This window comes from Lacerta agilis, chromosome 7, assembly GCF_009819535.1.
Source record: "Lacerta agilis isolate rLacAgi1 chromosome 7, rLacAgi1.pri, whole genome shotgun sequence".
Lineage (NCBI taxonomy): Eukaryota > Metazoa > Chordata > Lepidosauria > Squamata > Lacertidae > Lacerta > Lacerta agilis.
In genome coordinates, this window is record NC_046318.1 from 13,081,877 (window position 1) to 13,095,510 (window position 13,634).

General features: G+C 43.6%; 1 protein-coding gene across 1 annotated transcript in view; it reads left to right on the forward strand.

The window, feature by feature from the left end:
- Nucleotides 1-793: 793 nt before the first annotated feature.
- The window catches only part of LOC117049592 (death-associated protein 1-like), a 33,064-nt gene continuing 20,223 nt past the window's right edge, over nucleotides 794-13,634 (forward strand). Inside the window, exons 1-2 of the mRNA XM_033154387.1 lie at nucleotides 794-914; nucleotides 5,903-6,002. Of these exons, the coding sequence (XP_033010278.1) occupies nucleotides 860-914; nucleotides 5,903-6,002 (155 nt within the window). The 5' untranslated portion in view covers nucleotides 794-859. The remainder of the gene's footprint in view (nucleotides 915-5,902; nucleotides 6,003-13,634) is intronic.

Below are 13,634 nucleotides of genomic sequence, written 5' to 3' on the forward strand. Positions count from 1 at the left end.
GACAGCCTTGCTGCAATCAACAAGGTGGTAAGTTCTTTAGATGCTAACTCTTTATTTGCACTGTGGGACATTGTTAAAATAAAGACGTTCTGGGGTGAATTTATTATTGCTGTTTGTGAAACAGAGGCATGCTGGTACAGTGCCCCTGTACATGAGGGCTCTAGATAGTCAACAGTAGCTATTAAGCCAGGTTGGCCAAAAGCAGGCATAGGCAACCTTCGGCTCTCCAGATGTTTTGGACTACAATTCCCATCATCCCTGACCACTGGTCCTGTTAGCTAGGGATCATGGGAGTTGTAGGCCAAAACATCTGGAGAGCCGAAGGTTGCCTATGCCTGGCCAAAAGGCTTGTCTTCCATAGCCTTCCCGACCCCACTTTTTAAAGAGCATGCTGTTCATTTCCTAAACATTTTACTGCCCTGCCTATTGAGCAGGCACCTTCCCAGTACTCTTTTTAAGTACTGACTAAAAGCTGCTGTGTATGTTTAGCCTAGAGAACAGCAGACTGAGGGAAAATATGACAACCACCTTCAAATATCTAAACAGCTGTCACATCAAAAAAATGGAGTAAGCTTGTTTTCTCCTGCTCCTGAAGGCCTGCACGCGCCTCTCTCGCCTTCCTTGCTTGCAGGAAGAGGAAGGAGCAGCCGTCCTGCTCTTTCCGCGCGTCCCTTCCTTTCTCTCTCCTCCTCCTCCTCCTCCTCCTCCCGCTTCGCAGCGCGCTCTGACGACAGATCCGTGCGCAGCCAGAGGCCACGTTGGCAACTGAGGACGCTGCTGGAGGAGCGCCTTGATCGAGCCGCCGCCAGCTTTTGGGGCTGACTCTTGATTTGCAGCAAGCAGCAGCTTCAGAGCAAGCATGTCTTCGCCATCTAAAGACAAAACAGAGACCCGGGCTGGACACCCTCCTGCTGGTACTGCTGACCTTTCCCCCCCTCCCCCGATCTCTCTCTTTTCCTCTCTCTTTCCACCTCTCCGGATCTTGGCTTGGCGTCTCTCACGGGAGTTTGTTGTTGGGAGGGGTGATTAGGGGGAGGAGGGGGAAGCTGGTAAGTTTTATAAAATTAAAAATCACCACCACCACCCCACGCACACACAACAATATTTGCATGTCGTCCTAAATGAAGAGTGGGCCGGGATGTGTGTGGACATGTTTTGTGTGCGTGTGTCATTTCGCGCATCAGGAAAGGAGGCGGACGCCCAATTCTTTTTAAAGCTGCAAATCCTGTGCAGGTTTACTTGGGAGCAAGCCCCGTTGAGCAGAGTTGGGGTTGCTGTTGTTTTTCTGAGTACAAGAAGCAAGCCCAGCTTCATTGAGGTGACGGTGGCGGCTGCAGCCCAAAGTGTGCTTACCAAAGAGTGAGCCCCGTTAAATCTGCGGGGCTTTCTTCCGGGTAAGCAGGATTGCAATGTTACTACCTAGTTAGCATACTGAGGATCGGGGTGCACGAAAGGTACTGCACTGTTAATATGTGCTTCCTTACGCCTTTCTTAAAGCAACAAAAGTTTTGTATGGCCTATGCGTGTTGAAACTTCTGCAAAGTAGGACTTTGTCCATTTCCCCCCTTTCCACTTGAGGAGGCCATGCCAACGTATGCAAGAAAACAGATCCCTCAAGTGTCTGATGAAAAGCCACTTGGAGGTCACCGGATGGATCCTAGGATTCAGGGGCTCATATGAGCCTAGCTTATAGAGACCATAGCACAGAGGAACATTGCAAAGTGTGTGTGGATGCCATAATACAGTACGGAGAGTTATTGTTTACTATTGCAGCCAGATCGTATAAGCTTTTTTCAGTGAGTTTAATGGTGCTTAATTCTCAGGTCGGCTGCAGTCCTATACACACTTTAGTTACATTCTCTGCAACAGCAAGATTTGAAGCTACCGTTAAATTGAACAGTATAAAAAAGAATAAAACTTCATTAAAGTAACTGATTTTTTTAAAAAAATCCCCAAAGCGACTGTCCAAAGAATTTGCCGTGTCCTAAAAGTAGAGGTTAAAACAAAATGTTAAAAAAGTAAGCAAGTTTCTTATTTTGTGTTAATCTTTCCATGAAACCGCAGAAAATGTTACTGATTTAATTACTGCCGTGCTTTTCATAAATTATTGTTGAATTTTCAAAAATAAAATGAAAACTCCTGAAGCAAAATTTTCAATAGAAAAAAATTAAAAACATTCCTGTCCACCCTGAGCAACAGGAATGTATTGGCTTTGTGTTCACGTGCTGATTTATTCATTTGTCTCTTCAACATTTGTTGTTCAGAGCAAAGTCTAAGCAACTTCCCAAACATTGTGCAATACTGAACATGGAGCTGTCTTGAAGCTGCTGTGCTTGTAAACCTTGTTGATTTCAGAAATCACCAGTGGAAAAAAAAGAACTGCATTTTTGAGTGTCTCTTCGTTTAACTTCCCTTTCCTCTTCCAGGATTATATTGCTCACTTGCAGGCAGTACTTTTCTTACTTCAACCTCTAACCTTCCTAGTCTGTTCCTGACCTGTATGACCCCACTGTTTCATGATGCCTTAATCCTGAAAGCCCTATGCGGAAAGTAAGGGAAATAGTTTTTAAAAATTTCATTATTATAAGACAAGGAAGGGAAGAGATCTAGAACAGTGGTTCCCAGTTAGCTAAGTACTGCAGACCCCACTGTTTGTCAAAAGCCAAGCCTTGGACTCCTTACTTTTGAAATTTTCCCTATCCCTATGGTAGTTTTTGATACGTGAATGGTTCCACTGACTCCCTGGGGTCCACAGACCACCAATTGGAACCAATGATCTAAGACATTTCTCCTTATGGTCCTTTTTAATTTCCTGGAAGTGAAGAATACTTTTATTTTTCTTATTTTTCTAAGTACTCCCCCCCCCTTCCACTATATATAAAGAACCGTGTAAACTGAAGGTAATGAAGAAGGAAAAGTAAAAATTATTGCAAGCTTTAGAAGGGGCATGTATGACTTGAGCTCTGTAGTTTGAGAGAGGACCAGCTGTTGCTTAGGTAAACAGCTGATAAGTGTTGGTGGTTTTAAGGAGCTGAAACGCAGATTAAGAGATCAATTCTATGCACAAGAAGGTAGCATAAAACCAAGACTGTGCAAATTAAGCCAGCACAAAGTTATATTAGAGCCACACTCCACTCGGCTGCAAGGCTACTGGTGGCTGAGCTGGCCTAAGCCTAGGGAAAACAAGCCTTAAAAGTAGTGTTTGAGTTACACCACCCTTCTAGCTATCTTAATTTAAGCTGGGTTGCCAGGTCATGTGACTGTGATGAACAAGGTTAGGATCCAGCCTATTTCCCTTCCCCTTGCGCCCGCCATGTTCCTTTTTCAGGCAGGAACACTGGCTAAATTACACTGGAGGGAAATGTTGAAAAATCAGTGTGTGGCACTACTTCCAGCCCTCATATTTCCCCCTCCCTGCAGGGCTTTGCACATCAACTTACAACTCTAATCAGTGCTATTTTTCTGGGGGGGGGGGGAGGTGTAGGAACTCACCATGAACACCTCCCTTGTTCTCTTTTAATGGCAGTGGCGCCCACCTGAGAGTTGGGATAAAAGCTCTAGCTCTAGTTCAGATTTTCATCTTTAGGAATGAAATAAACAAAAACTTGATTTGAAGTAATTGTTCAGAAATTGTCTCGGAAAATGGATGGCCCCTAGTTAATCAGCTGCGAGCATCCTGCTCTTCTAAGGGCCGGTGTGTGTGTTCCCACATCTTCACTTTCCCCAAAACTGCCCCAAAGTGGCTTCTTGGCTTTCGCCTGCTTCTGGCAATCCTGCGCAGTGTTTTTAGACTCAAATCTAGCACACTGTTATGTGGGCTCAAGCCCCATGGATTTCAGTGAGATTTGAGTGCTCATAATTGTGCAATGGATTGTGGTGTTCATGTGCAGAGAGGAAAACAACAAGAGAAGTAGCCTGGACAGAAATTACCAATCAGCCCTGGAGAGGAATAGGGGCCCATTAATGTGTTGTGTTAATAGGCACTTATTACAATCACAAGTCCCTATAGACGAACAAGCACAAGTCCCACTGCTTTAGAAAAACATGTAAGGTGTAGGCAGTCAGTCTAAATATAGTTCATGTGCATCAGTACAATCTGAAAGATGGAGATGTTTTTACCGGCCAAGTAAACAAAATATTGGGCTTCAGGTAAACGCTTTCAGAAAGAAGATGGAAGATTTTGAAGTCTTCACACAGACAAGTTTTGTATTAGAAAATCAGGTGAATATATAGATCTCCACCTTATGAAATAGGCCACTATTATTCCCATTTAAATGTTGAGAGAAGTCAGGGCTAAGAGTGGCTTGACCAAGTCTAAGTCAATTGGCAGCCCTGTTTAGGGAACTATTTAATGTTTGATGTTTTATTGTATTTCTAATATTTTGTTGGAAGCCACCCAGAGTGGCTGGGGAAACCCAGCCAGATGGATGGGGTATAAATTTATTATTATTATTATTATTATTATTATTATTATTAGTCATGGGGTAGGTCAAAATCTACACCTGTATTGACTTTGTGCTATTGCACAAAGTTTTGATGGTACTGGAACTAAATGCACTTAGATAGGAAGTGCATTTCTGGATGATCTGCAAAACAATACACACACACCCTTTAAAAAAATACTGTAGTTCTAAAGGGAATTGTTGAAGGGAATCTGGATCTTTGGGAGAAATTATATTGTTATTCAGAATGATGAATGAATTTACAGATCTATATTGAGGGATATCTCACTGATTTCCAACAGGAAATTGTCCCGTGTAATGTAGTAATTCACACAAGTGCTTTTCAGCTATGTACATGCATTGTACATGCAAAAAGATCAAACTTATCCATTCTGAAGGAAATCAGCCCTGAGTGCTCACTGGAAGGACAGATCCTGAAGCTGAGGCTCCAATACTTTGGCCACCTCATGAGAGGAGAAGACTCCCTGGAAAAGACCCTGATGTTGGGAAAGATTGAGGGCACAAGGAGAAGGGGACGACAGAGGACGAGATGGTTGGACAGTGTTCTCGAAGCTACTAACATGAGTCTGACCAAACTGTTGGAGGCAGTGGAAGACAGGAGTGCCTGGCGTGCTCTGGTCCATGGGGTCACGAAGAGTCGGACATGACTAAACAACAACAACAACATGCATTGTAGTTTAGTGTTGACTACCCCACATCAAACGCTGCCACCAGCTGCAAGTGATTTGATTGTCCCCCCACAATCCCTGGGAAATTAATCACGACTTTAAAAGATTGGGAGTTTTTCATCCCAAATCCAGACAACATTATTGGCAGCCAAAATACAGTTCACAGGCTTTGTTTCCAACAATGGTTTTTAAGTGTCCTGATTTGTTTTGGGTGCACTGTCCCTGCGAAAACAGCTTTAAGAATTTGATTTCCCCTAAACTGGTTTGAGCCACTGTACTCATCTGTTAAATGCATTGTAGCAGTTTGACTCAGTAGGAGTGGAGCTGAGCATGGCTTAAAAGTCTAAATTCAGTTTTCGGAAACTGCAGAAATGAAGTAATATAATAGCATGGCTGTAAAGGAAAGCCTTTGCTTTTGGTGGTCTTTATAGCAGGCTTGGTATTGGCCTCAGCCGTGCAACTAAAAGGTTGGGGGAGATTGAAGTTACCTATAAGGAGCGGTTATAGGAAATGAAAATCACTGCTGTTTTTATTTTCTATTCCTCTCAGGCAGTACGATGAAAATAATGTTGCATCACTTCTGTGTTTCATTCTCACAATTGGGTAGAACAAAAACAGCATTTGTATAGCGGTCATTACAATATCTGGTCCATTTGGACCATCAGAAATGCGCATTCTGATGTTGCAGTACTAATTTCTAACGTTTCATGTGGCTTTAATCTGTTTGCTATCATGCAGTGTATCTGAAAAGCCCCTTTATTTTTGTTGCAGTCAAAGCTGGTGGAATGAGAATCGTGCAGAAACATCCACATGTCGTAGAAACCAAAGAGGAGAAAGATAAGGAGCAGGAGGACTGGGAAAGTGGCACCAGGTGAAGGCCTTTCCATCATGTGTATTGTTATAAATGAGCGAGGTGCTTACTCTTTTTTCCAGCGAAGCACACTTGTGGGGAATTGGACAGCTTGGGTGAACACGGAGGCAGCCCTGTGGCAAGATCTGCCAAAATGCAACAGATCTCCGTCTCAGCCAAAGATGCAGCAATGGAACTTGCTCAGTTGGGGCTCAGCTAGCTGAGTTGAGGCTGATGTGAGTCCCCCAAAAGGGGTGATCTGGGAGCGGGACCAGATAAGGGACGGCAGGGCAGGGGACTTAGACTGGATCTGGTGTAACTTTACGCTAGCTGAACTTACTCTGGCTCCCTTTACACCAGGTTCTTTTTCATAGGATGCCTCCCTAAATGTAATATAACACGCACTCAACAATCCACATTTATTTGTGCTAATCCAAGTGATTGCTTCACGGTTCTTAATGACATCTAAGGTGGATGCAAGGTAGAGAATTCTGTAAAAACTGAAAAGAGTTGGAAAAATAGAATTCCTGCTTTGGTGGGGTGTTAGCCTGTTTCTTTTTAAAATCTGTTTTGGCCGCCACCTCTTTTTAGCTTGGGGCCAGCCAAACCAGGTGGTCTATTGAAGATTAAGGTGGGGTTGCAGATACAGGTGAAACTTGAAAAATTATAATATCGTGGGAAAGTCCATTTATGTAAGCAATTGTTTTCATTAGCTACTGGAGTTTAATGAGATAGACTCATGACATGCAGAGCAAGATATGTCAAGCCTTTGTTTGTTATAATTGTGATGATTATGGCGTACAGCTGATGAAAACCCCAAAGTTGAAATTGTTAATTTGGGTTTCTCATCAGCTGTACACCACAGTCATCACAATTATAACAAATAAAGGCTTGACATATCTCGCTTTGCATGTCATGAGTCTATCTCATATATTAGTTTCACCTTTTAAGCTGAATTACTGAAAGAAGTGAACCTTTCAACGATATTCTAATTTTTCAAGTTTCACCTGTATGTAGGAAAAGGCTTGTAGGTAGTCTAAAAATTTCTTTTATGAGCACAGATCTGTTCAGGAGCTTCTTGAAATAGTCTTTAGTGGAAAATATTCAGGAAGGGAATGAATGAATGAATGAATGAATGAATGACTGGGACCAGTAGCAGCTTATAAACCTCTGGTGATTTTCTCCAGTTTCTGAGCATGGAATAACTGCACAAGCAGAAAATCTCACTTCTCACAGGCATCTGCTTGGCCACCTGTATGCTGGACTCAATGGGCCACTGAGGTCTTCCTGCTTTCCGCTGCTGCTTATTCAGTAGAAATTAAAATTGACTTTATTTACTAGTTTATTCATGTTTTGCTACCTAGAACCATATTGCTGAGATTATAGCCTGGGGTAGGCAACCTAAGGCCCGGGGTCCAGATGCGGCCCAATCACCTTCTCAATCCGGCCCGCGGATGGTCTGAGAATCAGTGTGTTTTTACATGAGTACAATGTGTTATTGAAAATGCATCTCTGGGTTATTTGTGGGGCCTGCCTGGTGTTTTTACAAGAGTAGAATGCGCTTTTATTTAAAATGCACCTCTGGGTTATTTGTGGGGCATAGGAATTGGTTCATTTCCCCCCCACCCACCCCCAAAAAAATAGTCCGGCCCACCACATGGTCTGAGGGACGGTGGACCAGCCCACGGCAGAAAAAGGTTGCTGACCCCTGTAATATAGCCCATGTGGCCAGATAGGTGTGTGGCTGGTGGGATATGATTTATAAAAAGAAACATCCGATTTCGAAAACGTGCCAATAATGTGTGTGCTGTATCCTAAGTTTTTTTATTGTTAGAATCTAAAGTTTTACAGTTAAACAATTATTTGATGGTTGAATTTCCCCCCCCCCCCTTATAATCCAGCACTCCCAGCAAAAACGGCAAACTTTTTAGCGGGGGCAATTAGAATAAGATCTATTATTTGATTATTGATGTAAACCTCCAAAATGTAGTTACAGGTAGGTAGCCGTGTTGGTCTGCCATAGTCAAAACAAAATAAAATAAAAAATTCCTTCCAGTAGCACCTTAGAGACCAACTAAGTTTGTTCTTGGTATGAGCTTTCGTGTGCATGCACACTTCTTCAGAATGTATTTTGTATAGTTAAGTTTTTACCTCTTATCTTCAGTACATTATATTATATTTTATTATATTTTATTTTATTGCTACGGCTAGTGGCTGATGCAAATAAAGATTCTTCTGATCTGATCTGATCTGATCCATCACTCTCGTACAGTGGGCTTCCAGGTGCCTGCATGAAAAACTCAAGTAGGGCACGAAAACTACACTGCTCCCCTGCCGTTCGTCCCTGGCATAATGGTATTCAGAGGTACCACAGAGGCATGTGGTATTCTTAATATGATGCCATGTTTATATTGCTTGCATTTAGTAAGCTTGGCCAAGAAGCTGACCTTTTTTTTAATCAACTGACATTTGCCCAGTGGATAACAGAGGGGAAACAATCAATACAGAAACTGCACATTTAAATGCATATAAAATAAGTACTCAAGGTCCATGAGTATTATTTTACCTGAATACTTAAAGAGAACATAACACTGCTGTGCTAGGTTAAATCAAAGATCCATTTAGTGCAGCGCCAACCGGATGCCTTTGTGAACCCCAGAAGCAGATCATGACTACTTTGACAATAGCTCAGTTGGTTAGAGCAGGCATAGGCAAACTCCGGCCCTCCAGATGTTTGGGACTACAATTCCCATCATCCCTAGCTAACGACCAGTGGTCAGGGATGATGGGGATTGTAGTCCCGAACATCTGGAGGGCTGGAGTTTGCCTATGCCTGGGTTAGAGCATAGTACTGATAACACCAAGGTGATGGGTTTGATCCCCGTATGGGTGCATATTCCTGCATTGCAGGGGGTTGGACTAGATGATCCATGGGGTCCCTTCCAACTCTATGATTCTATGAGCACAGCAGCCTCTACTGCTGTTAATCGCCAGCGTCTGGTGTTCAGAGGCAAGGTGCCTCTGATCTTGGGGGTAATATATAGTCCATCATGACTAGTAGCCATTTGTAGACTTATCGGGCACGTGTTGTCTTATCCCCCTTTAAACCCATCTTTAAATTGGTGGTTCTCACCACTTATTATGGTAACAAATCCCATATTCTAACTATACGCTTAACTGTGTGTTGAGAAGCATTTCCTTTTGCCTGTCTTGAGTCTCCCGCTGTTCACAATGTGAAACACTTCCGAGTGCTTTGGAGGAAAAACGCTGTATATGTACAATTATTTAGGACTATGCGCCTGTCGTCAGTTTACTGGTCAGGCTGTTCCAGGTAGATTTGTGCTCCCACCAGCGCCTTCTGTGTTCTGCCCTTGAATCAACAGCGCCTCATGGATAACAGCATAAAGCAATGCATGAAGATGTAATAAGCCAGCAGGGTACAATTTCTCACATCGACCTCTAGGCAAAGATCATTAAACAAAGCCAAAAGCACAGTCCATATCCAAGTGGAAAGCCAGACTGGCAGGAAGCCAGGAAGCCAATAATGTCCAGGTGTGCCTGAAATTGCAGAGTAACCCCCTACTTTGCAGTTAAAAGGGAATGGTATAGTTTTCTCTTCATGTCAGGTCCTTTGAAATGCAGAAACCCAATCAGGAGCAAGGGATACAAGCTAGTAATAAATTTTGAACAAAGATTGATGGTTCTTTTCCCCCAACATCAAGCCAAGAAGAGGGGTGCAAGTGGAATGTATATGTTTCTAATACTTGAAAGTCCCAACAATATACGGAGAACCACATGTTCCCCATTCCTGATCTACTCTTACTGGCAGAAGCTTGGGACTAATCCTGGAATCTTTTGCATCTAATGCGAAGGGACAAGTGTTGTATATTTCTTGAAATCTTCTTGTGGCTGCAGCCAAAGAGACTCGGGTGGCTATTGCACAAAGGGTTGGATCCAGATCAAGTTAGCTACCGTTAAGTTCTATTGAACTCAGTGGGACTTTGCATGCAGTGCAATACTGTGAATGGCTACTCAAAAGTAAGTCCCATTGTATTTGTTGGGACAGTAAGGTAAAGAAAAAGGGACCCCTGACCATTAGGTCCAGTCACGGACGACTCGAGGGTTGCGGCGCTCATCTCGCTTCACTGGCCGAGGGAGCCGGCGTACAGCTTCTGGGTCATGTGGCCAGCATGACTATTAAGCCGCTTCTGGCGAACCAGAGCAGTGCACGGAAAACCGTTTACCTTCTCGCTGGAGCGGTACCTATTTATCTACTTGCACTTCGATGTGCTTTTGAACTGCTAGGTGGGCAGGAGCTGGGACCGAGCAACGGGAGCTCACCTCGTCACGGGGATTCGAACCGCCGACCTTCCGATCGGCAAGCCCTAGGCTCTGTGGTTTAGACCACAGCGTCACCCGCGTCTCATTGTTGGGACAGTAGACCCTAGTAAATACATTTGGGATTGCAGCCTTAGTCATGACTAACATTTCAAACGGATTCTTTTTTCCATTTGCCAAAAATAATACCCACACAACAAGGATCATTTCTCCTCTCTCTGAACATTGTACACACCCACCATTTACTTTGGGTGAAACCAAGTTTTAAGGAACTGTAAGTGTCTGCAGAAAGGAATCTTACTCAGGGTAGTGTTGTGGGAATAACCTTTAGAGGAATTATTTGTATTAGGTTCTTAGCCAATATGTAAGTTCCCAGCTAATTAAGGTGGGGAGCCAGAAGATAACCAGCCAAAGATAACAACTGGATTGTTGGCAGAGCAACAAAGGTTAGTATCTTGGCTTCAAAAGAATTCATGGAGGGTGTTGAATCAAGACGTGGTCTAGCCCTTCTCTCTCACTTCTTAGCTGGAACTGAGTTGTAGTCCGAAACATCTGGAAGGCACCAGGTTAGCAAAGATTAGCGTATATATACTTTGAGGAAGTGGAAGTGTCTCCCCACAAGGGCACCTAACCTTCCTCTCTTGGCCCAGTTTGTGTCCATTTGCTGGGCTCAATATTTGTATGGGGGTTTTACATTTAGGCTTGATTCATAGGAGCTTTCTCCCTTGACATCGAGCAGTAAGCTTCTTGTGGCTTGAGCCCTATGTGTTCTGTACGGTCGTACCTTTGAAGTCGAACGGAATCCATTCCGGAAGTTGGTTCGATTTCCATAACGTTCGGAAACCAAAGAGTGGCTTCCGATTGCAGTTGGAAGCCGCAGAAGCCCCGTCGGACATTCGGGTTTCAAATAACGTTCGGAAACCGGAACACTCACTTCCAGGTTTGCAGCGTTCGGGAGCCAAAACATTTGACTCGCAAGGCGTTTGGGATCCAAGATACGACTGTACTCAGTACCCAGCCATTTCCCCCAACAGGGATTCAACTCACAAATGGACTGACGTAGACAGACATTCTAACCTACTCTTCTCCACTTTCTATGTGCTGGATGCTTTTTTTATATATGAAGCCATGTTCTGTTATATGAGCCCCAAGTTGCAGTCTGGAGTGCTACACCCCAGACAGACGCATAGTTAAGACGACTGTGAACATTTGATCGTAGGGACAAGGCAGACTGAAGATAGTGTTAATTGCATGCTCACTCTGCTCACTTAATTGTGCCTGTGGATGGCAGAAGAATTGTGTTGAACTTAACAAATGGTGAGCGAATAAATCCTGATTGTAAGTTAGCGTGATTGAGAAACTCACAGTGGAGTCCCATCTTCGTTTGTTTATTGACTTTGAACTTGGCCCAGTATATAAAATCCCTAAATAAATATTGCAGGTTTTCAGCCTCCATGTTTCTGATAAAAAATGAAACATTTATGCTATTATTTTAAGAGCTGGTTTTGTGCAGTTGCCTTGCTTCTTCTCGCTTCGTTTATTCATTCAGCGCCAGATCCTGGTTTTGATTGGCATTCGTATGTACGCTGGCTGTCGCTTGGCCGTGTCATATTTATTAAGATGAAGAACTTTAATTAAAACCTTAGATTAGGAATTCCTGAGAGGACAACAGATCATTTTGCAAGATCATTTGTTGTCACGAGTGGTGACATGGGGGGTGGAATATTCTGAGCTATTTAGACTGAAATGATCATAACTGTTGGATTGGGCCTCTGGAGTTGCTTGCGTGAGGCAGGCGTAGAATTACATGCCGACTTGTCTGTCAAAATCTAGAAAGTTAATGCAACAGATACACTTGAAGGACAAACAGGCAGCAGTTCTGTTTAATTATTAAAGCCTTTATTAGCCTCTGCTTGTGCGCCCCAAGAAATATAGGCAGCAATTAGTTTAGCAAAGAAATATGGGTGGCATTTTCTTTCTTTCTTTTTTCTTTCTTTCTTTCACAAACAAAATCGTTTGCATTTATTTGATCTGAGCTGGAAAGGGAGCTTCCTCAGTGGTGCCATTACCCAAAACTGTGGTTCTTGCTTGTGCATTTATTGCTGCTATAGTTTTATCTTCTATATTTCAAAGTCAAAACCAGCTTTAGATAATTGGCTAGGATAAGGACTATGATCGTTTTGAGGCAAATGAGGTATAAAATGAAAGCACGGAACCAGTAGGCTTGCTAGTTTACACAAACAAAAAGATAAATATGTCAAAAGATTGGCGAAGGGGGAATGCTCAACTCTGAGATCAATTCAGGCTGCGGTGTTTGGAAATTCCACAGTTTATTTGGCTGTGAAATACCCTGCTTCAGTTTATTGAAATGAGTCTTCCATAACCATTGGCTCAGCTACTGTTATGGAACTGAGGAAGTGGACTCTGATCCATGAAAGCTTATTCAGGAATAAATTTGTTAGTGTTTACGATGGTGCAAAGCTCTTTGGCTCTGTTCAAGTGTTTGCCCAGACATGTGACATTGTAAACGAGGACGGGACAGCAGCTGGCATGGAAGCATCACCCACAGTGGATGTGCCAGTTGTCCTTTAGACCTCCGTGAGATTAGTACACAGGTCTTTAAAGGTAAAGGTACCACTGACCGTTAGGTCCAGTTGCAGACGACTCTGGGGTTGCGGCGCTCATCTCACTCAATAGGCCGAGGGAGCCAGCATTTGTCTGCAGATAGCTTCCAGGTCATGTGGCCAGCATGACTATGCTGCTTCTGGCGAACCAGAGCAGCACACGGAAACGCTGTTTACCTTCCCGCCGGAGCAGTACCTATTTATCTACTTGCACTTTGACGTGCTTTCGAACTGCTAGGTGGGCAGGAGCTGGGACCAAACAACTGGAGCTCACTAGGCCCAAGGCTCAGTGGTTTAGACCACAGTGCCACCCACGTCCCACAGGTCTTAAAGGGTTCCTAACCATGATCACTCCTGTGCACCTAGAAAACACTTTTGAATGCACCAAGGAAGCTCACTGCAGTTGGCAGCCCTGTCTAATCAGGGTTCCGATCACGGGGAGAGTTTCTAAGGGCAGCCTATGTGCTGGGGGACATTGGAGGCATTGCAGATACTGGCAAATTCCTGAACACAACATTTGTTGGGTGTCCGCTGGAGCAGGCTAATAGGGCCATCCTTCTGGGTGGAATGTTTTCTATGAACTTTCCAACTGCACAGACTTTTACATTCTCCATCATGCAAGGGCTAGGGATGGGCAAGAAGGTTGGTATAAAGGAGAGCAGAGGAGGAGGAAGAAAGGAACCCTATTGCT